Raw genomic sequence first — 27387 nt, 5'->3', positions numbered from 1 at the left:
CTCTTCTTTCACATTTTTTCAAATATCACAGGGAAGAAATAACAAAGCCCATCAACGGTACAATTTTTGTGCTACTGTGTAGATTTCGACTCAAAGTAAACTTAACTGTCAAAACATGTTTCACTATGGGAGAGAGCATACAGTACCAAGAGCTCATATTAGCTCAGACAGCAAACTGAGCTCACACCAATTAATCGAAAAATACTTAACAAGCAGTCTTATCAGCGATTACTTTTCTGAAAAGATTTAACAGCTTTCTCCACTTTAAATACACACACTAAAGTACATACGTTACCCACACACTGCAATGAGAGCTGGTGAACCAATTTATAAAATATTCATTTACGCTAGTGAGCTAACATTCTAGCTTTACATTTCTCTTGTCAGCAGCTCAGCCACGGACAGTGTGTGTTCTATTAGGCACTGTCTTGCACTGAGTCATGAGCTGACTTGGCTCAGGTTGATGAAATTTTGTTGTCCTTGCTGAAACATTGCCCTTAAAAATAAAGTCTGTCCACTGGCTGCTATATGCTCTTAGACTGGGGGCCAAAATCATGGCTGGAACCTGGCTGCTGCTATTGATGTCTGAGCAGGATGCAAATTTGAATGGCCCAATGAATTACATATATTTTAAGTTGAACCCAAAAGCAGTGACGTGTTTTTGAAAGTATAGTAATTTTATATACCCAAACACTGCATATATGCCAAAGCCCAAAAAGAGACATGTTATTTGAATAATATTTCCCCTTCAAAGGATAACTTAAGTCATTTAGAGTGGAAATATTATGTCAAATCAACACCCGGACAATACATACGGTGAATGATATATACTGGATGATAAACGTAATATTTAAACTTCTTGTAAAGAAGTAAAGTCAGGGTTTCTGACTGACTGGTGCAGGAGTGGGGAAATCCTTTTTAGTCCAGTGATTTTACACTGTGCTTTAATCTGTCTCTATTTTAGATTAGCAGTTCCCTCCACTAAGGTATCTCTCATACAGATGATCATCAGGAATAGCCAGGTTTTGAGTTTTGCCAAAGTTTCCCTAACAAAGACTCTCATTGTACAAACACCAAGGTTTTTCAAAAGAATTGATTAGTCACTGGGCTGTGCTTTTACGCAGGTTTATCTCAAACATAACCTGCCCTTGAACCGCTTATGTTTGCTGCGCAAGTTGCCATGGTGATATATCCCAGTAAGAGGCGAACTACCTTTGTGATAACAGTCACAAATAAGATATCCCCATTAAAAAGTCGAACATATCGAAGGGTTAAATAATTCACATTTTATTCCACTCATTCAGCCCAACAAACGTCTCTCATATCAGTCCGACACAAACTGAAAAAAATCAAACTGTTAAGTACCATTTTGATTTGGACAGCTCAGTCATTGACAGAGTCACTTATATATGTGCACACAGATTTATCCTGATGACATAACAAACATCGTATATGATTACTATGTAACATACATAAGGACATGTGATGTTTCATACATCTGCTCTGTTTTGCTATTGATCAGCTGTTGGTCAGAAAGAACAGATAAATAAACAGAGCGGAACAACAGGCTTCTGAAAAATGAGAAGCAAACACAGAATCAGTCTCTTTGGTGATGTCACCTCATTTACTGTGTGATTTCAAAAGAGGAGCGAGCTCCGACAAAGATGGATAATCATCAGTTTAAGGCCATCATTGTAATGACATGAAAAGACCCTGTGATCCCTCAAACCAATGATGCAGCACTGTGAACATGCAGGTCAGCTGTCTCTAAACAAACCTATACCTCAACTAACATCCGTAACATACTCTTACATCCATTCTTAAAGGAGGACTTAGGTTTCCATTCTGATTGGTTAAAAGGTCACCGTGTGGCTAAACATCGATGTGTTTGTATGATAAGTGCAATTTACAGTGGCAGCACCAATGTATTGCTACAGCATTGTAACAGTAATAAAAAAAAAATGGTGAAACAAACTGGCTGTTGCTTAGCAGATGAAGCCTTACAAATAAAAGGAAACCATGGAAAATTTCCAAACTTACAGCAGATATCCAGTGTAAGTTTGTTGGCTAATTAATATCAGGAAGAATTTAATCTTTTTGTGTTCTGCATCACTCTTGGTAGGTTTGTGTTAGTGAGAATTTCACGTGTATCTTAACGATGTGGTGAAAAAAAATATGTGTGACGCTTGTGTCACTTTTATTTTGGCAATGACACAGCTAACAGTTCATAATATAATATACTCTATTCAAAACAACCACACACGTCCTCAAGACCATCACTGACTTTAGAAAAATTTATACTCTTATACATCTGATTGTAGCCAAGAGAAGAAAGACAAATATTCAATAAAGATTCTATTCCTAAGACGATGCAATTTGACTTCTGATTTATCTAACAAGGTGCGTGATTGGCTTTAATAGCAGAATAATTGCATCTTTGATTTGGGGTTTTAAGCTAAGCAATTTGCATTAACTTCATGCTTTGTGAGAATAAAAAACAGATAACAAGTCATGAGGTCTCAATAACTGTGTAGAACACATGAAATAATATACTTTGCACTAAAGGGAGCCACATCAGGAGTATACTTATAGTACATAACATCACCACCTTAACATATCCCCTCTAAGTCAGCTCACATTTCCCCTGGACGAGTCCAGTATGTTATGCAGACCATGTGCCATAACATTTTATTGGCGCCATCATTTTTGGTTGAATGCTTGTCACAGTAATTTTCAGGAGCAGACAGTGGTTGCAGCCCATGCTCTCTGTCTTTTCAACATTGCTGCTGGGCCTTTTCTTGTCCACCTGAAACTATCCCCTACCTCCAACAACCACTTAGCTTAACTCAGGCAGACTCACTCTGCCTCTGTTGACCTGTTGCTCCTCTGAGTTAAAGTCATTAAGACCACCTCATCAGGGGTCTTCCATGCGAACGTAATAACAAGTCCACACATCCAACTCAGTCCCTCCAAAAAAGTCAGCAGTTCCAGTTTTCTACCAGTCAAAAGAAAGTTTTTCTCCTCGCTTCTTATTGGACACAAACATACTTCTTCCACCAGGACTTGGACAGCATTTTCATCTTATCAGCCGTGCTGCGCACTTTCCTCTCCCGCCGCGCTCTCCTATCAGAGTGCCGTAGCCCAACAGAGATGGCTGCATCAAACACCTCCTTCAGATTTTTTTGCGTCAGCGCTGAGCACTCAATGTATGTAATTGCCCCGATTTTTTCTTGCAGAGCTCTGGCGTCTTCCTCTAGCACTGGCCTCTCCCTCCGCCTTGCCAGCTCGATCAGCACTTTGACGTCCTGTCGCAGGTCACACTGAGTGCCCACGAGGAGGACAGGCGTCAAAGGGCAGCGGCGGCGGATTTCGGGGACCCACTTCTCCCAGACGTTTTGAAAGGAGGCCGGGCTGACCACACTAAAGCAGAGCAGCAAGACGTCGGTGCGACTGTAGCAGAAGTGGCGGAGTTTGTCAAACTCATCCTGATGGGGAGAGAGAAAGAGACAATGAGCAACGTGTTCATGTTCGTGGAATTAAAAAAAAAAAAAAAATGATATCCCCTCATTTTTCTCTCAGATGTACCTCACAAAGCTAACGCTTTGAAAAGGAACTGTGCAAATAGCTGTTCAATAACAAACTATCGAATAAAAAATACAGACGAGTCCAGCCTGTTCATTTTTATCATCTGCAGTAAATCTCTTGAATTAACACATTGGAGTAGCACAGCTTTGACTGACAAGGCCCTCCCACATCCCTGAGTACACAGATTAAGGATTGCAGAAACCTGACACAATCCTCTCCTTCCTTGTATTTAACCCTCTCCTTTCCAGCAAACATCTTTGAATCCTTCTCTAATCAAACATTCCTCAAAACGAACTCCCTCTAATCTCAAAGCACGACTAAAATCTACAGCAACAGTTAAGCTGTTGCTTTCAAGTCAAACATAATAACATAACATAATAATGCAGTGGACACTTGACACGCACAAGCTTTGCAATCTGATGACGTAGGTCCATCTGCAGAATATTCAAACATATCAACAGCTCTTAGTGAGGAGCAACTTTGTTTATCAGCCTCAGCGGCAGCTGTTATCATCTCTCTGGGTCTGCTCCCTCGTGTGCTTTGTTGGCACATCTCGACCTGTTCCTGGCACAAGCTCCAAGCTCAGAAAATTGCATCAGTTCATTGAGTGTTTGGCGACTATTATCAAAGTGTATTTGCCCAAGCTTGTCTCCAAGTGTGCGTGTGTGTAGTTTTAACAGCGTGTTCAGCCCGCAGCATGCCACACGGTTTTACACGTATTAAGGGTTTGCTAAAAGCCTCATTCCAAACGCTAAACTGTCTATGATCTGTGTAGAACTGGCAGTGCCCTTGCTGCATTTGTGAATGTCAAATATGCTGCTCCCAGGGCAGGGTGCTACAGTACTCAGTGGGATAATGAAACAACCACCCATGCCCCAGAGAATCAGAAACAGTGTTTCACAACATCCTGCTTTCAAAAGCGAGTTAATACATTTACCTGGCAAACTCTGTGTATCAGTGTGTCCTGTACTGAAACTGGCAAGGACTGTTTGTCTGTGACTAATAAATACGCTGTTCGTTTGAACTATTAGAGGGAACAAAAGTGGTGAAAAATTAAATTAAAAACATACAAAAGATGTTGTCTATAGATGGCTTTATTTTTCAGACCAAAAATCATGTTTAAACCTGTTTAAATCGCAGTAATACCATCAAATGATATAAAACAGGGATAAGCAGCAAATCTTCAGATGTGAGAGGCTGAAAAAGGACAAATCTTCATGCTTAATTCAAGCTTAATTCAATGAGACTGGAAGCAATATATACTTTCAGATCAGGTGCTAAAACAAATGCATCCTCAGCATTTTTTATGTGCGTGACACACACCTAGCGCTTTTTTGTTCTTTTTAAACCTTGATCGTAAAAGGCAATAAGATCAAAAATCAAAAGGTTTAACATGTGAAAGTTTTTTATGTCACAGCAAACTGACAATTCTATTAGTTTTTTTTTCTAAAAAGCCCTTGGGTTTAGAAGGGTTTTCTTTTTTAAAGGGTGCCTTGGGTCTTGAGATATTAAAAACGTGTGCTAATAAAATACTGAACTCTTCATGAATGGTGGTATAAAGAGCAATACTTCCGAACTTTGTTGTTTTACCCTAAAGTGGTGGACCAACTGACCGCAAAACGAAATGACTTTATCTTTTTTTGAATGTGACATTTGTGTGTAACATCACGTTGTGATCCAGATACGGTGCTAAATGGTAATGTGATATGTGTTTTTGTATAACTGTGCTCACCTGTCCTGCAGTGTCACACAGCTGTAGTCTTACTGGACTCCCATCCACCTGAACCACAGCTGTAAACACAAAAAACGACAGAGCAAATAAGACACAGCTGTTAACATGACTTTAAGCCTGTATATAAGCCCCCACCTGACATTTTAGCCAACAAGCACAAACCACAACATTATCCACAATAAACAAGAGGCTGGCAGTTTAAAACACAAAGACCCCCTGCTCTGCTCTTTCACAAAGCAGACGGGCCTGCGCTGTCTGGCCCACCCACTCTGCCGGTTTCTGTTGAGACCATAACGCTTTACTGTCGCTCCGACTGCTCAGTGGGCTTTGTTCTGTGCTGCATTTTGGCAGAGGCCTCTCTGAGGTTGTCCAATAAGGGGAGTAAAAACGAAGCAGATTTTGTTTATCCAGTAACTCCCTTTCAAAAGGCCTCATTTCCAGATTGGAAAAGTGGATGAGTCATCTTACAGCCAGTTTCATTAGCGGGCCATTTATTCTTTTCAGAAGACTGAACACAACACAGAGCAGCAGGCACATGGAAACATTTACAATAGGCCTGGAGTGTGCGGTTGGTCATGCCACCTGATCAAAGAGTTTGCTGGAACAATTTATGCAGTAGGGCAGCTATCACAGCATCCAGCACTTTGACACAAGTGAGGAGAAAGAGCAGGAGTGGATAAAGAAACTAAAATGTAGGAGAGCTGCATTTTGGTAATCATCTCCTACTACCTGACATATGATACTCCTTTGAGTTTTCTGCAGCTAAACTCCCCCGTGCCGTCCCCTTCACTGCATCTCCTGCCACCTGTGGCATTGCGTAACTGCTCAGAAGTCAGCTTTCAAGGGAACGCTCTCATTCCGGGCACTCAGAAGTGACATCACGATTATGGGCCCCAACTGCACAATCACTCTCTGTCAGTTCAGGGAGAAAGACAATCTCTGCCTCAGAGCCATTGCAACAGATGTGCCCATTCCAGTATAGAGGAGAGGGCTCACGGGTCAAGGCTGACAACAATAGGCAGAGTTGTGCAATTCAAAACTCCCTGAACCAGAGAGACTTTCTGTTCTAGGGCAGGATTGAGCCAGCACTTGTCTGAGAATGGTGTGTGTTCTCAGTAAGTGTTTTTAGGGGATTTGTCAGCCAAGTCATTAGTTTTACTGGCCATCAGTGTAATGTTGGCAGAGAATTTACTAAGATTAATGAAAGAAAAAAATGCATAATTTATAAGCTATTTTGCAGGGAAGTTTGAGTTTGCACTCATGCAGGCAGTCAGTTGAGGATAAGTATGTCCAAGCCTTCAGTATATCTGGAGGACAGCTTAGCATGAACAGATAAAGACTAGTAATGAATCAATAAAGGTCAAAGGCTTGTTTTTTCCATGCCAGCACTGATAAGTTTAAAGCAAATGGTCCCTTGCGCAAATGAAGATTGCAGGGACCAGTCAGCCAGTTTGGAAAAATGGAAATTTGCCAAATGGAAACCTAGCTACATCAGGGAGGATACCTCATGTACATTACTTCAGATGGGGGAGAGATAACAGGAAACACAAACACATTTATCATGCAGTGGAATAATGGGGGGAAATGGGAGAATTTGGGTGGGGTAGGGAGTATTTGTGCACTCAAACATGCAGCTGAAGAGCAATAAAGGCAAAAAACAGATAAAGGTAGAAATGAATACTTGAAAGTTCAAGAAGCTTTTTAAAGTGCTGAGAAAGTTTAGTTTATCTCATGTTAATCTCCAGTTAAGAGGGGCAACATTTGTTGAATGAAGATTTATATTTTTCTCATATTGCATCTGACAAAATGATATAATCAAGACAACTATAAATTGTGTTTACCCGAAAAGTCATCAAATGCCGTAGGAACGTATTTGGTGGGGTATCCATTCGTTGTGTAGCTGACCACCAAACTGGTTTTACCGACCGCTCCGTCGCCGAGCAGGACGCACTTCAGCAGCCGCTCCTGCGCCTGCCCCAGCCGGGCGGGTTTGGGTTTATGCGGCGGCACCGGAGGGGCCATGGTCCGACCGTAATCCATTGTGTCTGGAGGTGACATTCAATCGAGCAGTACTTCACCGCGATCTCATCGACAGACAGATGTAGCACCCACCATGAGAACAGATATCTGTCTCTATGACAAGTTTGCCAGACGCTTGTGATCGCGAGTGCGTAAAACCTCTCCTCTCTCCCAGCGCGCTGTCAAATCCAATGCTGCAGATCACCATCCCCGGAGCAGTTTGAAACAGCAGTTTTTCAACGCGAGGGCGGGTCAAAGGCACTTCATGTTACGATTAATTTGACTAATCCCACCCACTACACCTACCGGCAGCGGAGGGCTGAACAGGCAGGGTCTATCAGTCTGGATCAAAACTACTCCTTAATATCTGGAACTTTTCACATAGTGCGCGGTGAAAACAATAACAGAAACAGTTGATAGCATCCCTTTTCTTTATCTTCCTCATCAATTTGTTCCATTCATTTCTGTATTTTATTCTAACCTGTTCCAATGCCTACACAATGACCGAATGTCTGTCAGGTCTATATGATCTGGTGCAGACAAGTCTAGACGTGTTCTCACCGGTATGAGGAAGACTACCTTGATGTCCATTTTCAACATGACTTATGAAGTTCTGAAATTTCATACTCACCCAGACCTCCTGACCTAATTTAAAGTGCTACCGCAGAACTGAGCTGGGAAGGAACAGCAAGGGGCCGCAAACTGTGGTTGGAGGAAAATGCACAGCATAAGACCAGAGGATTGGTCCTTCAAATAATAATGTATCACACATGGATGAAGAAAAAGCGACTGCCCCTCTAGGTGGATGAATTTATGCAGTAGCTCAGGTCACCTGTCTTATATGCTTTAATCTTTCAGACACACGGGACGATTGGAGAAAATAAATGGATGTCTTTACTTTTGTCGCCATCTTGTGGCTGTAAAAGCTAAAAGAAACCGACACGCACGGAGACTCAGGGCCATAAAGATGGCATGCAAATACATCTTCTGGATCATCTTCAAATCACGTGCCATGTGTTTAAGAAAAAAGCTGTTAACATGCAGTGCTCTGGCAGCCATTTTGGTTTGGCAATTACATTTCTCTGACTGTTATTTGACTGTTGCGATTAATTATGCACATTACAGACAAAATAAATTGTATAAGAAGCCAGCTCCTTTGCTTTTTCCTTGGAAAAAGAAGTAAAAAAATAAGTCCTGTTGCCCTTACTCAAGCTCTTATGACTGTTACATTTACCTCAGTAAAAGATCTAAGTACTTCTTTCAGCACAGCGTAAAACTCAATAACGCATTAGTTCAGGCAGGCATACCTTTTCCAACCTTTGCTGACTCTTCTGTGACCCATCTTCACTTCAGCTTCACCCTTCACTTGGTTCTGTGTAATGGAACTACTTGGCTGCAGCTCTCCCAGGTCCCAGAACAGAGCTATAGCGCAAATACAATCTACTTTGATATTACTATGTATAATAATAATCCACTGCTACTGAAACTGCAGTAATTTTTGATGAAATGTTCCTGACTAAAGTGTGGTTTGTACAAGCTCTGAAGCACCCTTTAGCTTTAACTTAATTTTCCCAAGATAAACAAATGCATGAATTTGTCCTGGCAGTCTAGTCTCACGTTGAACTCTGTCTATCTGAAAAAGTCACACCTTAAGCTTGTCTTATCGTTTCACCATGTTTATTTTCCAAGGACAAAAGCCTACTTGTTTGAAAGAATACAAATTAATTAGTGCACAACTATAATTCATATCACCACTGATTTCAAATAAGCTAAAAGTCATGTTTGGATTTAAAACCCTGTTTCCAAAAGAGTTTGGATGCTATGTAGAATTGAAATAAAAACAGAATAAATGATTTACAGATCATCTAAATACTATATTTGAAATACATAAAAAGACTGGAAATGAAATACTGAAACAGAAATAAAATGACTGTTGCTCAGAAAATAAATGCTGAATGCTTGAATGTGATACCAGCAACACACCTTTTTGTATAAAATTGCAGGAACACTTCTGAAAATCACTGTGAGTGAATATAGATCATTGTTACATCTGTAAATTGTGAGTTACAAGTTAATCATTTATTTATATAAAAAAAGATCCCTAAATGTTGCTGCCTTCATATGAACTGAGCTCAGTTGAGATGCACTGAAGAAAAGTGTAAAACATCCTGAGATAAATCTCTAATCCACACTAAAGACAAGATGGACCATCAGACTTGTTATCAGGATTCAGCTCAAAAGATTGCATGAGGGTGGAGTGGTACACGTGGCAGGACACCTAAACATCCTGTAGTCTAGGCTGAGTGAGACAGCGGTAAAGTCAGCATCAGTGGTAAAAATAAATGCAGGTTTTGGAGCAACATATGTGGCAACTCAGACAACTTTTTCAGTATTTCAATAGAACACTGCCAAACAACATTCTGGATGGATTACGACAGCATGGATCCATTGTAAATTACTTCAGGAGTTCAACTGGCCCCAAACCTGTCATCAGATAAATGACGTTGGCCTATTGTGAAATGAAACACACAACAAAGAAGGGCCCGGGAGCTAAAACACAAGAATTTCTCATATTCAACATGTCATGTGTTTCCTTTCCAATTAAATGTAGGGTTTAAATTATTTGCAAATCCCCTTGTTCTGATTTTATTGACATTTTACATAGCATTCAAACTATTTTCAAGAGAAGGTTGTACTTTGTCCCCACAGCAAATATGAATACCCCAAAATCCGGTAGTCTAGACTGAGTGAGACAGTTTGAGTAATCAGCATCAGTTTAGTTTAAATAGAACTCAACAAGACATATGCAAGGTAATATAGGTCAGTCCACGTTGATGCATAAACTCGCTGATGTCTAAATGCTCTAAAGTTCATAAATGGAAGATATTCAACGTTTCTATTTGGGGTTAGTATTGAACATGTTTATTTGAGTTAGTGCTGAAAACAAATACAGGAAGGCAGAGTGAGGTGTGTGTGTGTGTGTGTGTGTGTGTGTGTGTGCAACTATTCAAGGTCCATCACTAAAAGGCAGCACATGATGTCTGACTCTAACATGCCATCATGTCTGGGTTTATTGGATCATATCCTTTAACACCTCAATACTTCTCTGCTTGACCAGTTGTGCAACAATAAGGCAAAGGAACAAATTCTTGGTGCAACCTTTAAAGCATCAGCGAAAAGGACTTAAACTGCTGAGTATCCTGAATAATTCTGTTATTCCTAAAATTGATCTACTTACAATTCTGTATAAGATGCCTTGTACATATGTATTTGACACAAGCGCTGTACACATACAAAACACCATTCTCCAGAAGGTGATGGTCAGGTAAACATGGGAAGTGGTTTGTTAAAGGATGAAGAGCTGCTTAATGTGTTTCTAAGTATAAGAATCAGATCATGCACTAGAACCTGCAGTTAGAAAGGCACCTGCTGAATGTCACTTCCACTTTGCTTCGTACGTTTCTGCCTCGGCTGAAGATAAGAAAAGTTAAAGCGCAGGGACGATCTATTAGCTCTTTTTCATCTATCTCCCCAACCTCTGTCAATGATGCACTTCTGGTCACATGGTTTCTTTCCACCTATATTACACTGCAGTGACGGAACTTATTGCAGAGCTCATTTATCTTTCCAACTATGTCTTTACTCCATTTCTGCCTGGAAATGATAGAAAGCAGCACTCATGGGCATAAACATTAAGTGAAGAAACACAACTTAAATGAGCGATTATTGTGAATGGGGTGAAAAGAAACAGAACGTTTGGAAAATAAAGAAAAAATGTGACTTTAATTGTTTGTGGGCAATATTTCAGCAAGCTCTATGTCAGGAAATACACACGCACACACTCACATACACGCACACACACTTGCTTACACACAGTGAAACAGTCATGAGAATGAATATGCATTCAGAAATGTACATGTGCTCACACATGCATTTGTAATTGCCAGTTTTATGCTGCCATGATTAATATAGACCCCTGTTTTCCTCCTCACATATAAATCACCCTCACGTCTGATTCACTAGTTTCAGATGAGTCACTGTCAGTGAGAGAACTTCCCACTTATGTCTTAGTACCTCATTTGGACTACAGCTCCATCTAAGACACATCATGAGTCTTTTTTTACATATTAAAAACATTATTTCCAAAGATGACGTCTCTCTCTGACATCAGCAGCAAGAGTTTCATCCTGGATTCATACACCTTGATTTCATCTTGAAGAATTATCTCAACCCAATCCTCTAACCCCAATAACTTAGATATAGTTAGAGTAAACAGTACCACACGTAGTCCTCATCATCACTCTTCTAAAGTAGCCCCCCTTCCCTTCCCCAGTCTTTGGAGCTCTGTCCTCTAGAGCTCTGAGTACAGACTGCTGAGTAAGACATCTGAGTGACAGTCTGTGACTCTGGTAGCTTCTCTTAAAGTCAGTGTCCAAAAGTGATTACTGGGTTTTGGGTTTGGCACCACCGGGAGTTGGATCGGGAGGAGGGCCGCCACCCTGGGTGAGTCTTCGCAGACTACAAGAGAGAAACAGAGGTGCAGTAAGTAAATCTGCCGGCCAACAGGTTAACAATATTAAAGGTCGGCACCGACACCAATATCTCAGTAGGGTTGGGTGGGAAATCTTAATAGAGAGTTCCCACATAACTCCATGAGTTCTAGTCCAGTTGCTAACATGTAATAACACTATTTCAACAACTTAAGTAAGCTCCTTTTACTGTGTCCTTAGAGTGGTTTGTTAGGGAGTTAAACTTCGCTTAGTTTTGCTAAATTCTTGGATGCCTTTATATACAGAAGCCAAGATCAGCCTTGCCTGAAATGATTGATTTTTACGCTGCTATCCCAAGATCATAAGTTGATTAATCTGTTATCTTGAGATAACAAAGCAAATTTTTAAGTGATAATTCATCTTGTTTACTCAGAAACGATTAGTGGTTGCAGTGTTAATTTCATACTTCAGTTTCAATGTCATGACAGTTGGGGAGGATCTATAACATTAAATCAAGACATGCACGTATAACTGTATTTGCTGCACTGAGCTTGGTAGATGCACACAGAAAGTGGTGTCTATGACATAGCTCACAGTTTGACTTATAGTTTCTGCTTCAGCTGAAACAAATAACATGAGCTCAAGAAATGAAAAAGAATATGACTGTGTTCTTTAATCCCATACACACAAAACCAGGCTTAAACACTTTTAGCTGTTTGAATAATCCAGAATAGGCTGAATGGTCTGACCTGAGCTATTCATCATTTATTGGCTTTGTAAAACACAGTCAAATTACCCCAGAACTCATGTACCTGAGCTCTTCAACCAAATTCAAGTTATTCTTTCAAAAGCTATTGGACTATTACCTCAACTCAAATCACTGAGCTGCTCCTGAAACTGTCTTTCTCGGCAGGCCCGCCTCACACTCACAAAACCTCTGTTCAATTGCTACTTTGTTTTTAGCTGATTTTATTGGATTACTGGTAGTTTTGATACTGTATCTTTTATCTGGTTCTTGCCACATCATTTTACAAAATTGAGAGATTTTGTGACAGTTCATACCGTACCATATTGGTGAGACTGGATGGTAGCTTTCGGTACCACTTGTATCAACTTATGTTAGGTTATCTTAGGTTGTTCCTAATTATTTGTTCATTAATGTGCAAAATAGTTAAATAATTATAACAAAAAAAAAAGCACAGAAATATCTGGTTGTTCAATTTGTAAAAACATTAGGGGGCAAGTTTGTGTAAATAAAAAAAATGAAAAAAATTGTGTTTAATGATCCTTTTTCTACTTAATTTCATCAAAAACATTAAGCTGCTGAGTTCAGATTTCTGGTACATTCACCTCCAACAGCACCTCTCAGGGCAAATGCCAATAATTCTGGTCTTTCAGGGCATCAAGAAGATATCCTGATAGTAGATATCCGCACCAGGACATCCTGTTCTGTGCGCCAGCCATCATTTGAACTCAAATTATTTCAATAAGTCAACCAAAGTTAAACTATTTTCAGAGTACAAACAGTGGTTTTTTAAATGATATTTCGGCCAATGTGTTCAACGTTAACACGTTAAAGGACGTATCAGTTTGCCCTGATGGGAATTATTTGATTACACATTAAAACATTTCTCATCTCTGAACACTTTGTCAGACATGAATCAATCAGCATCATGTTGACTCCAGTTTGTAAAGTGATTCTATGAACGAAAGAACTGATGTAATGACTCACCACTTTTAAATGCTTGAAGTAATTGCTTTATGTTATTGCATCTCTCTGCCTCTGAATGTTATTCTTGTAATTTAATTTTGTGAAACGGTATGGTTGATTCTATGTATTGACTCATTTTGTGTAAATTTAATAAACCCAACAAACATCTGTGCTTGAATGAGACTTTGAAAAATGTTCATCAGTCTTAAACAGGAACTTGGACATTGTGGCAACTACTGTAAATAATATGTAGCAGACAACTGGGCCTTTCATACAAATATAAGCAGACCCTCAGAGTCCATCACAATTCATTAAACACTGACTTTGGCAGATGAGTGCCTTTGACTGGATAGTGGCCCTTGAGAACGAAGCCTCACAGGACAGGGTCATGAAATATTCTGAAGATTCTCTATTTGGAAGGATCACTTCACCTTGATACCTGATGGTTAGCGAGACAACCTGCCCTTCCCTGTTGCACACAAACGTGCGGGCTGGACCAAGTGGTGGGGCAAAGGGAGGAGTATAGTGACGGGCCTTGGTCTCTTGCATGAACTTTCTCTTTCTCTTTGCTAAAGGCAGCACTGTGCCAGAAGATGGCGACATACTCACATTTCTTTGACATTGTCGATGTTGGCCTGGATTTTTGCAATGGCGCTGTCAACCTCTTCCTGTGATATCAGAGTTTTGATTAAAAAAAATAAGTTTGTGGTTGTGAAAATAAACAACTATTTAATGTGCATATGTAAAGATTTATTACCTGACGTCGCTGATAGAAAAGTGGCACAGAAAAGACTGCAATCACACCTGGAGAAGGCAAAAGATGGAGAGAATAAGTAGTTGATGGGCGAAACAAAATGCATATTAATCAATTCCATATTTCCAGTGATGGTATCAGTTTCTTACTAATGATGATCAGAGTAAGGCCATTGCACAGATCTCCCAGGTAAGTCACGAGGTACATCAGAAGCAGGAACTAAGGCCAAGATAAACAGAAACAGATGCCGTGAGTTGGTTTAACTTCCATCAAAGATGTGTGTATATATCAAGAAAACCTTCAAGGAATGCTCCTTACTCGTGGTTTAAATTGAATTAATTTAGAAATTAATGTTTTCCTCATTGTGTTGTGGATCCAGTGGATAACTTGATAATATGATCCACATTGATATAATTTCCTGCGGCTGAAGAGGAAAAGCTACAAATACAAAACTCCCAATATGGATCAGGGTGTTTCGGCTTCTCAGCGTCTCAGTCACTGGAAATGGGATCCAGTTGCCCTGTTATGGGACACCCCTGATCGCATGGAAAGAAACTTCAGCTTATCCCAGAGGTCTCTGCATATGGACTCCTGTGAGTCATGTCACATACCGGCCAGGTCAGAGCTGAGACCAGGAGGTCACGGGATTAGGGGGCTCAGTCAGCTCACACCCATTTACACTGACTGTAAATGTGGTAATTCTGTTCGCTGTTAATTACTGAAGTGCTAAAATTATAATAAGAAAGAGATAAATAGAAGCAATGATACTGATATGAACACACACGCAAAGATGCTTCCATGTTTCTTAGGTTCATTAATGGCATTAATGGCATCATTAATGGCATTAATGGCACATATCGGCAGCTGTAGCTCAGGAGGAAGAGCACTCGTCTGCTTATTGGAAAGTTGATAGCTCTACTCCCGGCTCCCCTGGACCACATGTCAACCTGACACTGAATCCCACATTGGCTCAGATTGGTCCATCGGTGTGTGAATGTGTATGATGGAGGGAAAAAAGCACCGTGTAGCCTGTAACATTGTATAGACTAAGACATGCTGTGTGATTGTGTGTGTGTGTGTGTTAATGGATGAATGTGGCTTAATTTGAGTGGTCAACTAGACAAGAAAAGCGCTATATGAGTACAATCTATTTATCATTAAGCATATCATAATTTAGCACCAAACAGGAAGTCCAAGTGTCCAAGCACAATTACTACAAATTTACAGTTAAAATGACGTCATATATAGTATTTTGTCAATATTCTTTATTCATTTTGGTGTGCCTATTGATTTTAAGGGTGTTTTGGTTCACAAAGTTTTTTTATGTAGGATTTCTATCATCTGCTCTGTCAAGGGAAAGTCTGTTTTACCCAAGAAAACATCAACATGTGCACACGTGGACCCTGGCCAGGATGGGCCACCTGACCATCCTATACTGTGGACAAAATTAATTTCAGAAGAATCTTGAAAGTTTCTGCATTTTCTCAAGTGTGAGGCCAGTGTTGCAAATTCCACCATCCTCATCAGTCCACAGGGGCCCACTGGGTCCCCTCTGTGGCTGACCATGTGCAGCCTGAATATATAGTTTGTTATAACGTGGACTGAGCGTGCTGACAAAACATGTACCTGGATCAGTCTCCTTTTCCTTGTTTGGAGGAGAAAAATAAAGTAACACTAGAGAAATTGGAAAACTTTTTGTTCTTTGGCTCCATTTATAGTAGCAGGATGTAACACCACTGTCATCAAAACACATCTTCACATGAGCACCGCATATTTACAGCCATACCGAGGCATTTGTTGTCATGATGAAGAGGCAAACAAGACACCAACAAAAAGCCACAAAAATGTCAAGCAACCATAAAGCAAAACAGTTTGGTGTGGGACCTGGAAACCAAAGTTGTGAACTGTGGAATCTCAGCATCCGGGCATTCTTGGGCAGTTTCAGGCCTGGGAATATGCATAACAATAGTCAGTGTAACTCAAAACGAGTCAGAAGCACATTGTTTAATGTGTTGTTTTAATGTGAGAATTGTCCTTTTCCATACTTTTACCCATAGACCCATGAAATGCCCATGCAAGAGGAACTAAGGTGCAGCTGACCTAAAAGATGGTATGAATAGAACCACGTCTATGCCCCATTCAGTTTGTGCATGCAGTTGTGGAAACTGTGTCCCAGCCTTACATTTAACATCATTCAATTAAAAATAAAACAGACAGCATCATCCAACATTTTGTACTCCACATAAACTAAGGAAACAATGACTGTATCAACATCCTAAGAGAACCATTAAGGTAGTGAATATACTAATACCTAATAATGATTAGACCATTCAATAAAATCAGAGCCCAAACAGGAAGCAGAGCTTCATGAGTTAGGCCTTTAGCCATGACTTGAAGTACCAAGCATGGTATCTAGGCAGAAAAAAAAGACAAATAATCATGTAATCACATAAGTTCAACTAAACCAGCAGGAGGAATTATGATTCATGTATCAGTTCTGGGTTGCCCTGCTAGGATCTTTCTTTGTCATCTTGTCATGATAGGTTAGTAAAAAGAGGAAAGACAATAAAGTTTGATCTAGAATTCACGAAAAAGACTGCTGGCAAAGCAAGGTGTGAGTGTGCATATTTCATCAGAAATTATGCGATGCTGGAAGATTTATTTTATGTTTTGACTTTAGTAACAAGGTATTTGCATATGCAGGGACTGAAAGAATAAAAAAGATAAGGAGAGCACATCCTTTTTTTTATCTTGTAAGTATCAATTCAGCTACATTTGAAAGAAAAAGATTGCTTTCCCAATGATTAGCAAAAATAGGTCATTGGGACTGACGGCTGCTGTCTTTGTTATTGCGTGAGCAAAGCTGGCATGATGAAAGCTGGGGTTGGCACAGCAATGCTGTCATCTCCAGTGATGGAGGGAGCCGGAAATGAGGGATGAGGGGCAAAATAAAAAAAAATGCAGATATGGACTGATGTCTAGATTAATGAGGGGAAGAGGTTCTGGAAAAGGCAACGCAAATCTCTGCAGACAGGTCATTAAGATAGTTACTAAGAGACTGAATAGCCTGCACACACACACAGACACACTTGTTTGTCTATCTTTGTGGTAAGTGGCACCCTTATTCTAAACATAACCATAACCTTTTTCTGATTCTAACCATAAAACCAAGTTTAGACCTTTGAAATTCCCCACAAAGCCCTTTGGACTCCACAAGTATCGAGGGTTCTTTAGCAAGTATACACACGCACACACGTGTAACCACACACATGCACACACACACACACCCCACAGACACACACACACACAAGTAAAGTAGGACTGACTATATTTGCAAGCTTAGCTCACCTTGAGGGATTCATAAAGGCTTCCAACAAAAAAGAGCCTCTTCAGAGTGTCAACAGCAGATAGAGTCATGACAATGGCTTTCTGCATGTAGATGTCAGCCTGTTCTCCACTGAAACTGATGTCAAGGTCCATGTACGACCTGAAGAGAAAGGAACAATCAAAAAGAGGGCAAAACATGCTGAAAAAGTAACAACTGACCAAAACGGGTTCAACTTATATTTCTCTGTAGTCTTGCCTTGGTTACACCAAATATTGCTTCATACCAAATAATGATTTACATTCTTTGAATGCAATCCTTCAAGCCTGAATACGAAACTCATCTTATATCACCTGAGAATTATGGAGGACTGACACTCATAATCTGAAATCAGTGTAAATAATATATGATAGACTCAATAGATAAATCAATATGCCAAAGCATGCTACTAAAATGAAACAATAAATAATGTATGCAATGATTCCTGTACAGAATGTGAAATAAGTTGATATTTCAACTATATTCAGTGATAAATACAGCGATAAAAGGATATAATGGCAATGAAAATTCAATGGCAAAGTACAAAGTATGAATGCAAAAATTTGAATAAATATAGTTTTAAATTCAAGCAGATTTACTTTCCACTTCATACATTATCTGCATATATTTTTGCTTTATTTGAGTTAGATTTATTGGAATGTTTTTTTTAGAAAGTCAGTTATATATTCTAGTGTTTATTTAAGATTGAAGATAGCAGTTTCAGGCATTCAAAGTGAGTGTCCAGTGTTCATTAAGCTCCACCTTTGTCATTAACTGGAGTGGTCACTAGGCTTTTCTAACTGATTAAACATGAAAAAGTTAACATTTTGGTAATCGAGTACTCAAGTTTCCTATTTATCAAAGATACGAGATGAACAAAAGTGAAAAATGTACATTATAAGATTATTCCTAAAGACAGAAATCTGCCTCAACAAAAAGAAAACAGGCATGAAAATGCTTTTGCTCTCAAATGTTTGTGCTTGACCATAATTTGTATAAATGTATTTCAGAAAAACTGAAACCAGGAAGAAAAAACAAGGAGTAGTGTGATGTTTTCTTTCATAAAATGGAGCCTCTTACTTGAAGGGATGTTTTCCATCACCCCAGTTGAGGATGTAGAGGAACTGATAATAGATGCGCACTGAGATGGTGAAGCACATAACAGCCAGGGAGACTGTGGACACCACAGTGATGATGCTGAGCTGGAACAGGGAGAGTAATCCCACTACCAAACCTGTGAGCACCATGCCGGTTCGCTCCATGTCCTTCCAGTAGATAAGATCCATCACTGAAAAAAAAGGCAAGCAGGTAAAGGAATCAAGGGTAAAAGAAAAGAAAGAATGGAGAGAATGAACAGAACAGGGAGAGATGTGTGGCTGCTGATAGTAAAGCTGATCAGACATTTAATTTCAGATAACTGAAAGTGAGTGTGAAATGATAAAATCATTTACAGTTTTACACCTATTCAGAAGCCTTCAACCAAGCTGGAGATTGAATGCTGACTAGGTCATTTATATACTGCAGTTACGGAGTTTATCGCCAGATTTTCCAAGGCCAATACTAATCTAAGATTCAGGATTGTGAATTACTGCAGCAACATCACATAAACTCCTCGGCTACTTTCTTGTGAAAGGCAGAGTGGCACGAAGATACAGCAGTTGTGACACCGGGACAGGATGGAGAAGAAAGAACAGAGAGCTGGAAGACTTGAGGCTAAAAGGAATTTCCAGCCTCAAGCATGAGAGCACACACGGTGGCTACGGTGCAGGGACACGTCAGGCTCCGGCCTCGGCTAAGTTTAGCCCTCAGATGAGAGAGGGTAGCGAGCAGTCGAGGAGAATTTAAATGCAGCCTTTTTACAGCACCTGCTGTCAGCCGTCAGGCCGTCAGCAGCCATTTCTCCACACCCTGTTGGTTTCCTTCACTGTCACCCAGCAACAGCTGCCGTGGAGACTGAGGCGTCCTAGAATCCAATTTAATAAAGGTGGACAGCTTTGATATATGCCTTAACTCTTTGTTTAGTGTATACACATGAATGCTGAATTAAAACTGAAGGACATAACTCATAAAAACAACGTTCCAGTGCTGCATTGTGTTGCTGTATTAGGACTGCTCTGTCAGACAGACGGGGCTCTTTGTGCTTGTCATTCAGTGAAATGCTAAGCCTCAGCATAAGAATACAGGGAAGCCTCTTTGAACAGAGTGCACTGACAGCAGGTGGGCTATTTATAAACATCACTGCACACAATTAATACCCATGATATCCCTGGAACACACCTGACCAGTGCATTTGTTGTTGGTGTACGATCATTCTGAGACAGCCATAATCAGCACGTGGACACTCAGTCGGTGACTAATTTGAGATAAAAAAATGCAAGAGCAGCAATAATAATCCAACATCGTAATGCATAAGGTGCCTCATCTGGGGACAATGTTTATGTGAAAACAAAGAACATGGAATATTGAAGGATATTTCTTTATAGACATGGACGCTGTTATAAACTCCAGAACTGTCTGGACCCTGGATTTATAATATAACAAAGCACCTTAGCGAAAGTAAGATGTAGGATTTGATTCATCACTTGGAAGGCAAAGCACATTGTAAAGCTTTGAGGGCTTTTTTTTAAGGTGTAAATGACATTCTTTGTCAATTAGATGATACCGCTCACTTATATAGAGTATAGCTACAGAGACTGAAAGCAGGAGGCAACAGTTATCCAGAAATCAGTACCTTTTAACCCATTTAGGTCTGATGAAACTCGTGCAAGTTTAGATCTTTCTAATCATAATGCAACGTGATTGTTGTAAAATTGACACGCAAACAGTTATTTCTTTTTAAAAAAGTCACTAATTCCTAATAAAAGCTGAAGGTTTAACCTCCTTCTTCAGAAGGTGACAAGTTTTAGTGGACAGTGTGAGATTTTCCAGAAAACCATCAGGCTACAGGAGGCGTTTTTTTAAATGAAGCCTTATATCTGAATGTTGTAAGTTGTTTTTCCCTTTCCTTCAGTGTTTTAGACAAAGTTTTTTTGTATGTAAAATGTCTGTGAGGTTGGAAAGCCCAAAGTTCACGGTAAACTGAGTTCTTTGATGCAAAGAAGACACTGTTCCTGAACTGCCTCTAACACGTTGTTCATAGCCAGGGTTTTTCATTTCTTAACCTGTCAACATCTTCATGTAGACGTTCATGTGATACCTGCCAAGTGGCTAGTTTTCTAAACGGCTGCCTCAGACTTTCCCAATATGGCCGATCAGCTGACGAATCAGAAAAGACTGAGTCTTTTGGGACTGGGGCCTTAAAGAGACAGGAGCAAAAACTGAGCTTTTCATACAGAAGCCCTTTTAACATATGAAACATGTGACATCAATGGCATAAGAAATGTGTTTAAGCGACGGCATTCTCTCTATTTACACACTGATCACTTTTTCTGTCATTGTTCCTTAACCTTGACTCAGATATACCAGTAAAAAGGCACGGTGCCCATGTGATATTTGTGATTCAAGCGAGATTCAACTGTTAATGAAGTGCAGTCGGGCTAGGATACGGCTACAAGTCTGTAATATAATAATCCTTCACAGTTTTCTGACAGAAACATGTCATAACGATTCATATCTGTGTGCCAGGCCCACAGTGGTCGTATGAAACAGCGATGGTAGATAGAAACAGCTGAAAATGTCAGTTATCTAAATATTTAAGCTTGTTTAACAGTCATCAACTCATCATTACAAAAAACTGCAAGTTCGTCTGTGGTAACAGTTTCCCCATAAAAGTATGTTGCTTTGCCATAAAAAATGCATGTCAAGCTGTAAAATATGAATCACCGTATTAAACAAGACGGCACTGGATGAGAGCAGTTGAAAACATTCCTATCTGGTCAGATAGAGAGCAGAAGCTGCAGCTACAGTTAAAACTGTGGAGAAAATCACGGTAGAGAAAGAGTTTGAACAGTGCTGTTGTTTATTCATCTAATATTGAGGGCTGTCGGATTCCCTCTAAATGGTCGATCATATGTCGGATTAACCCACCGCTTCTCTGTGTGTCCGTTAATGTGTCTGCAGCAGTTCACACTTGTGCTACATTGAAAGTCACAACTATATGTTACTAGGTCTGAAGTGGTCTCAAAATGCTACAAAAAAGCATCATAATTCATTCATGACACAGACATGTCTCGGCTGCCACAAGATTAATGGAAAAGCAGTGCATTAGTGAAGGGGCTCAAGAGGTCCTAGAATTAGAATTAGAAACTTGTCCATGAGCATATTATTAGCTATTATTAAGTTTTTCAGCGAGCCACAGAGGTGGTTTGTACCAGGCCTGCTATTTCCTCCTGTTTCTAGTGCGCCTTCTAAGCTAAGAAGTCAAATTTGACTTATCAGGACTGGTATTAATCCCTGAATCTAATCCTACTTTTTTCTTCTTTTCAGCCTTACATGAGCTGTCACACACTGTATGGATCATAAACTGGTATTCTATGGTAACAAGCTGCTACAAATGGACTGCTGGGGTGAGACAGTGTACAGTTCAAAGAGGCAGGATTTCAGTGTACTGTTACTTTTTCTTTTATGATGAAGCAAAGACTAAAACTCCACTCAGTTAACCAATAAGAACATGAATAACGTGGCTTGTTTCAGCTTTACGTCAGCCCACATTAAACCAGTTAAGCTCAGTTGACGTCAGCTTGATCACAAAAAAAAACATTGTACTTCTACAGCCTGAAACGTCTCTGTGCGTAGCAGCTGTTCAGCCTAAAGCGGAAATATTTCAATCTAAGAGAACCCAGCTGGTAAATTATTACACACCATAGCAACCATCTGCTAACAGCACAGTTTAAACTCATTTGAATGGCAGGTGCTCATTCTAATGAAGGCTACTGATAGAGAGACTACCCAGCCACTTCTGAGCAGCTCATCAGTTTGAAGTCAAACAAACCTGCAGCTGCTCAAAGCTGCCATTTCCAGAGACTCGGCTTGTATATTGATCAGAGAAAGGCAAGAGAAAGACTGCTCCCCCCCCAGTCTCCTGTCACACTGGCCTTTACTTCACTAAACTTGACTAAATTTAAGAGTTTGCTACATAAAATGACAAGAAGGCTCAATCAGGTCAAACTCAAATCTTCTGCTTTGCTCTTTTTATTTTGGACGTAATCAAACACAACTCTTTGTAGGGGGCATCTATCCCTGAAACATGGTGAGTCAACACCTGCACTTCTACTGCACTGAAGCATTTTTATCCAGTTTTAGCTCAAATCCAAAAGGTCTCACCTTTACTGGTCATTTCGTTCAACGCTCCAGTGTCTCTCCTCACACCCTCGGTACCTCTCTGCTGTGCTCCCTTTGCCCCTCTGAGCTGTTTTTGGCCACCCACTGCTTGCTCAGCAGTCCAAAAGCCTGACAGCCCAAAATAATCTCGTTTACAGCGCCGCCCACCACTCTTAAAGATTGCCTGAGCTTCACACATAAAGAGAAGATTTACAAATATGCCACTTTTTTTCAAACTCAATTATCATTTCACTTAAATTAAAAACCACATCAGAATCTCAAGGAGTTTCTTCCATTAGGATCAGATTAGGATTTGTGTTCATATTCAACACTTGAAACAGAAGAGCCAGACTTGATTTTCGATCACGTCCCAAAGCACAATCCCAGTCAGTATGTTTTCATAGCACTTGAAAATTCTGCTGACCAAAAAGCTTATTTCTGAGTTCCAAAATGTTTTTGATTGCACTGTTCATGTATTTGAACTGTGCAAGAATCGGAGGTGGTGGCAGTGATTCAGGGGTCTGAAACCAGCTTAACAAAGGATTGTCACCAGAGTGACTTTAACTGTCAGTTGAGAAGAAATACTGTGCAGTTAAGTGCAAAAACACATGTATTTTTGTTGTGATAATGATTAATTTAATGGAACAAAAGGGAGTTTCTTTTCTAATTCAAACCAAAAAGCTATTTTTTTCCACCACAGAAAAATATGTGAGTTATTTATTCGGGACACCCTAAACTCTGTCATCAGCCTGACCACACATTCATCAACAGTCATAGGGTTTACAGCCCCCCTTCGTCCACTAAAATAAGACCCAGCTCCATTCTGACTTTTGCAACCGTCCACTTAAAGTGCCATCACGCTGGAAGACAGAATCTTATCTTTTTTGCTCCCTTTATTTCAACCTCCCTCACTCTTACAGTGCCAACAAACAGAAACGTCCCCCACACACACATCTCTCTTTCTGTGTGTGTTTCAAACAGTGGTACACACGAATTTCAGCTCTGATGTTATCTGAAAAGTCTGAAAAAATCTGCCAAAGCCAGGAATGTTTTCTCCCCAAAAAGCCGATCTTTCCATAAATCCCAACAAAGAGAGAGAGTTACTATGGAGACACCATGAGCAACGAGGACGTCCGGTCGTCCATCTTTGTCTGCCTGCTCTCGAAGGTACACGTTGAGCGTGAAATCTAATATTTCCTTTGATCAGAGTATTGATTTGTGAGCTGAGTGAAAGGATCTCTCTGAGCAAGAAGACAAAGACAAAGAGATGGTGGGAGAAAGATAGGCAACAGCCAAAGAAATAAACACATTGAATAATAAAGAGGTGATAATCTTGTACCTGCTGTGTAGGTGCATACTGTTGGGTCCTCTGTTAGGTTAAGTGCTGAAAACCAGTGATCGCTGACCCGCTGTTCCTGAGAGTTAAGGCCAATGACAGCGGGTGACAAGCAAGGTGGGCCTCTGGATGATGTGAGCAGCTTGACTGAAATGGTTTCCCTGGTGATGGGAGACTCAGACTCAGGGATTGGTGAAGCAGCTGCTGCTGGTAACCAGAAGATGATGTCACTATAGTGATGGCATCCCTATTAAATCACATCTACAAGACTGCAAACTAAAAAAGAAGGTGCATTACTTTTGAAAATACTGCTCTCTGTCAATGCCGATTTGGTCCCAGGGATTACTTCAAGACAAAAGTATAGAATAATGTACCATGTTTTAGATTTATGGTCTGTTTGGCCATGCTTGACATCAGCTATATTATCAAGAATGTATGACCATTTTGGTAAAAATACAGAAAACAATTCTTCTGGGTCCTTTTTCAGATGATTCCCCCTGATTTTTGCATTCACGCATCACTAAAGTCATCATTTGTGCTTCTGTGCCAATTTGAACAACATACAGATTTGGAAAAACATCATCGTATGTCAGGCTTTATGATGAACTCTTGGCTTAAAAGGTTTGATAAAATGACTGCAGTGCCTGGAAAGCTGGAGGGTAAGAGGATTCCTGTCTGAGGTAAACCAGAGGTAAACTCCTCGGTATGTTCATTTAGAGACACTCCTCATCAGTGCAACAACCAATTAATCTGAAGAAAATTTGAGCTTTGTCAAATTAAGACAATCAAACTACTTTTTGCAATTTCATCAGTACATTTTAGAGAATTTTGGAAAGAAAACCAAGTTTTAGTAGGTCAACTGCCCAACTTGATGACAGAATGATTTAGTAAAACGTATGTTTGATGCTGAATTAAGGAAATAATTGTAAATTACCCACTGTAAATAAGATTGAAAGTAATTTCCAGTGGTGTAAAACTTAATATTGTTGAGAATCTACAAAAAGTGAACAAAGTAAATCATAATTTATTCCCAGACACTAGTTATTTTAGTCTTTCAATATGTTAAACATCATTTTGTTGCCTCTTTGTACATATCTCCCATTTCTCACCCTGAATCATCTGTGAAGGGCTCTGTTCCTGGGCTGTCTGGGTCAAAGAAGGAGGTTGGACAGTGTGGCTCGTGCTCTCCTCTCTTTGGACTCCTGTGTCTCCCCCTTGAGTTTCTGGGTCCAGGTTTTGGGTAGAGGGCTGAATTGTGATAGACTGAGTTTGCTCCCTGACCCTTCGTCCAACAGGGCTCGCTGTCCTCGCTGTCCTTGCTTCGGCCCTCTCCTGCTCTCTCCTCTCTAATGCTTCCTCTTCTTCCTCTCGATTGAGGAAGGCTTGTGGGTCCCAGTCAACATCAGGGGAGTCCAACAGTGTTTCCAGAGTGTCTGTTCGGATCAAGGGAGTGCGACTTCCCCGAGGGCCTCCCCTGCGTCGCTCACGATGGTGCCGTGAAGCTCCTACCGCCTCGGCATCGGCGATTGCGATGTAAGAGAAAGTCAGCTCAAAGGAGTTTTGACGGGGGGTCCCCCAAATAGAAGGAGATGAAGCCAGTCCATCATCATCATCCGGATCTCCATCTCCCACCTCCTCATCGTCAGACCACTCTCTGGCCGTTTGAAGCTCATATATCTCTGACTCTTCATTACCACCTGGATGGAGATAAAGGCAGTCCACAATACAAAGACAAAAAGAAAAAATACACAGACAAAAAAAGGCAACATTTAGCAGTTCAGTGCTGCACAGAGAGCAAGTTTGCTTTTGATAAATAGATGAAAGCATCCAGGTTTTCTCACTGAGAGAAAAATGTGCTGATAAAGGTGAAGATGAAAAAAAAGGAAAAGCCGCTCTCCTTCCAAAAATATAAAAGCACCTTTATTCTTACTTAGGTGGACCTTCATCCCTAGTTTTAGAGCAGCTACATGACTGCTGTGTTTAGCTGAACTCACTAAATATCTTAGTGGATGGATGGAAAGAGTGTCGAATGCTTCTTACCATCGGTGCATGGAGGTGTTGAGTCTGGAGTGGATGCCACAGAGCCATATTCCTCTGGAAGAAAATGGTTTTACATAAATCTACAGGTAAACATTAAAAGATTAATCACATTATTCAAAAGAGTCTTGCCCTTAAACAATGTATAACTGATAAGAAACAACGCTCAAGTCCTGATAAACACTGAAGTACAGAAGTTGCAGTGAACAGAGTCGAGGTTATGAACAATGACTTCACTGTAATTCACATCAAATATACTGATAAGACCAATAGATATTCATGTCTATACATACTAACATTACAGTGAACATACTGTAAAACTATGTGTTCATCACTTTTAGGCTGCACACTGTAGGTCATTCCATAGTGAGCCATTTTTGGCAGCAGTAATCAGCCTTCCCTACAATAGATAGTCAACATGACATTAGCTTAAAAATCAACCAGGTATTGCATATTCTGTCCTGCACAAGTGTGAATGCAAGCAAATACTGAACCCTTGTCCATCTGTAGATTAGATTAACTGAACAGTGAGAAAAAGATCAAATAAAACACAAATATGAAATCACAATAGAAGCTTTCAGGGAAAAACAACTTGCAAGCCTGCCTGCAAAGGCTTCAAGTACGGAGCTAAACACACTCTTGCCAGTCAATGCAATATAACAACAACGGGGCAAGTCTGCTACTGTGCTGCAGCCCTTCATCCATCCAGCCATGTGTTTATTAAAGGTAGGAACAAGAGAGAGGAAGAGGAGGAGAGCTAACACAGACGATGCTCACAGCAGTTAGCAAGAAAAGATGCTGAGCTGGAATATATATTACAACGGCACAGTGAGATAAACACATGCAGACCTGCAGGGTACAAGCACAGATGGAAACAAAACAGAAACAGACTCACGGCAGTGGGAGAATCCTAAAACCTGGCCCATACTCCATCAAGGCATTGCTGGGCCCATCCAGTCTGGAAGCCCCCCCCACCCCTCCCTCCTCAGCTGCCGGCACTCACGTCCTGTGGATTCACGCTTTCTCCTCCTCCCTTTTTTTTTGGTTGTCTGTTGAGCGGCTTCCTCTTTCTCCTGCCTCTGTCACTCAGCAGCCCCGCC

General features: G+C 40.4%; 2 protein-coding genes across 3 annotated transcripts; both read right to left on the bottom strand.

Annotated features, from left to right (window-relative positions):
- Positions 1–1271: 1271 nt before the first annotated feature.
- rhoub (ras homolog family member Ub) lies at positions 1272–7576 on the bottom strand. Its single transcript, XM_072392427.1, has 3 exons — positions 7159–7576; positions 5318–5376; positions 1272–3485 (listed from the first exon to the last, which is right to left on the bottom strand). Exons 1-3 carry the CDS (start codon positions 7373–7375, stop codon positions 3030–3032), a joined length of 732 nt encoding a protein of 243 aa, XP_072248528.1. The 5' UTR covers positions 7376–7576; the 3' UTR covers positions 1272–3029.
- Positions 7577–11100: 3524 nt separating this feature from the next.
- Positions 11101–27252, bottom strand: rtn2a (reticulon 2a). 2 transcript variants are annotated; one of them, XM_072392425.1, is made up of 10 exons: positions 27183–27252; positions 26291–26344; positions 25360–25947; positions 24254–24454; positions 18736–18943; positions 17640–17778; positions 14441–14510; positions 14295–14341; positions 14147–14205; positions 11101–11854 (listed from the first exon to the last, which is right to left on the bottom strand). In XM_072392425.1, the coding sequence occupies exons 1-10, from the start codon at positions 27211–27213 to the stop codon at positions 11779–11781; spliced, it is 1473 nt and encodes a 490-aa protein (XP_072248526.1). In that variant the 5' UTR covers positions 27214–27252; the 3' UTR covers positions 11101–11778. The 2 variants fall into 2 exon arrangements, with proteins under 2 accessions (XP_072248526.1, XP_072248527.1); XM_072392426.1 differs by lacking the exons at positions 24254–24454; positions 25360–25947; positions 26291–26344; positions 27183–27252 and adding an exon at positions 22918–23008.
- Positions 27253–27387: the final 135 nt, after the last annotated feature.

Source organism: Leuresthes tenuis, unplaced genomic scaffold (assembly GCF_036924035.1).
Source record: "Leuresthes tenuis unplaced genomic scaffold, fLeuTen1.0.hap1 SCAF_9, whole genome shotgun sequence".
NCBI classification, from domain to species: Eukaryota; Metazoa; Chordata; class Actinopteri; order Atheriniformes; family Atherinopsidae; genus Leuresthes; species Leuresthes tenuis.
The sequence above is the reverse complement of the archived record's forward strand: the minus strand, read 5'-3'. Positions and strand labels throughout refer to the sequence as shown.

Bases quoted from the DNA above. Each gene is read 5' to 3' on its own strand.
- rhoub (XM_072392427.1), bottom strand. From the start codon at position 7,375: ATGTCACCTCCAGACACAATGGATTACGGTCGGACCATGGCCCCTCCG. The intron at 5,377-7,158 runs GTAAACACAATT...TTGTGTTTACAG, and splicing joins GGCATTTGATGACTTTTCGG to CTGTGGTTCAGGTGGATGGG. The intron at 3,486-5,317 runs GTGAGCACAGTT...TCTCCCCATCAG, and splicing joins TGTGTGACACTGCAGGACAG to GATGAGTTTGACAAACTCCG.
- rtn2a (XM_072392425.1), bottom strand. From the start codon at position 27,213: ATGGGCCAGGTTTTAGGATTCTCCCACTGCC. The intron at 26,345-27,182 runs GTGAGTCTGTTT...ATTTTCTTCCAG, and splicing joins TTTAGGATTCTCCCACTGCC to AGGAATATGGCTCTGTGGCA. The intron at 17,779-18,735 runs GTAAGAGGCTCC...CTTTCTCTTCAG, and splicing joins GATGGAAAACATCCCTTCAA to GTCGTACATGGACCTTGACA.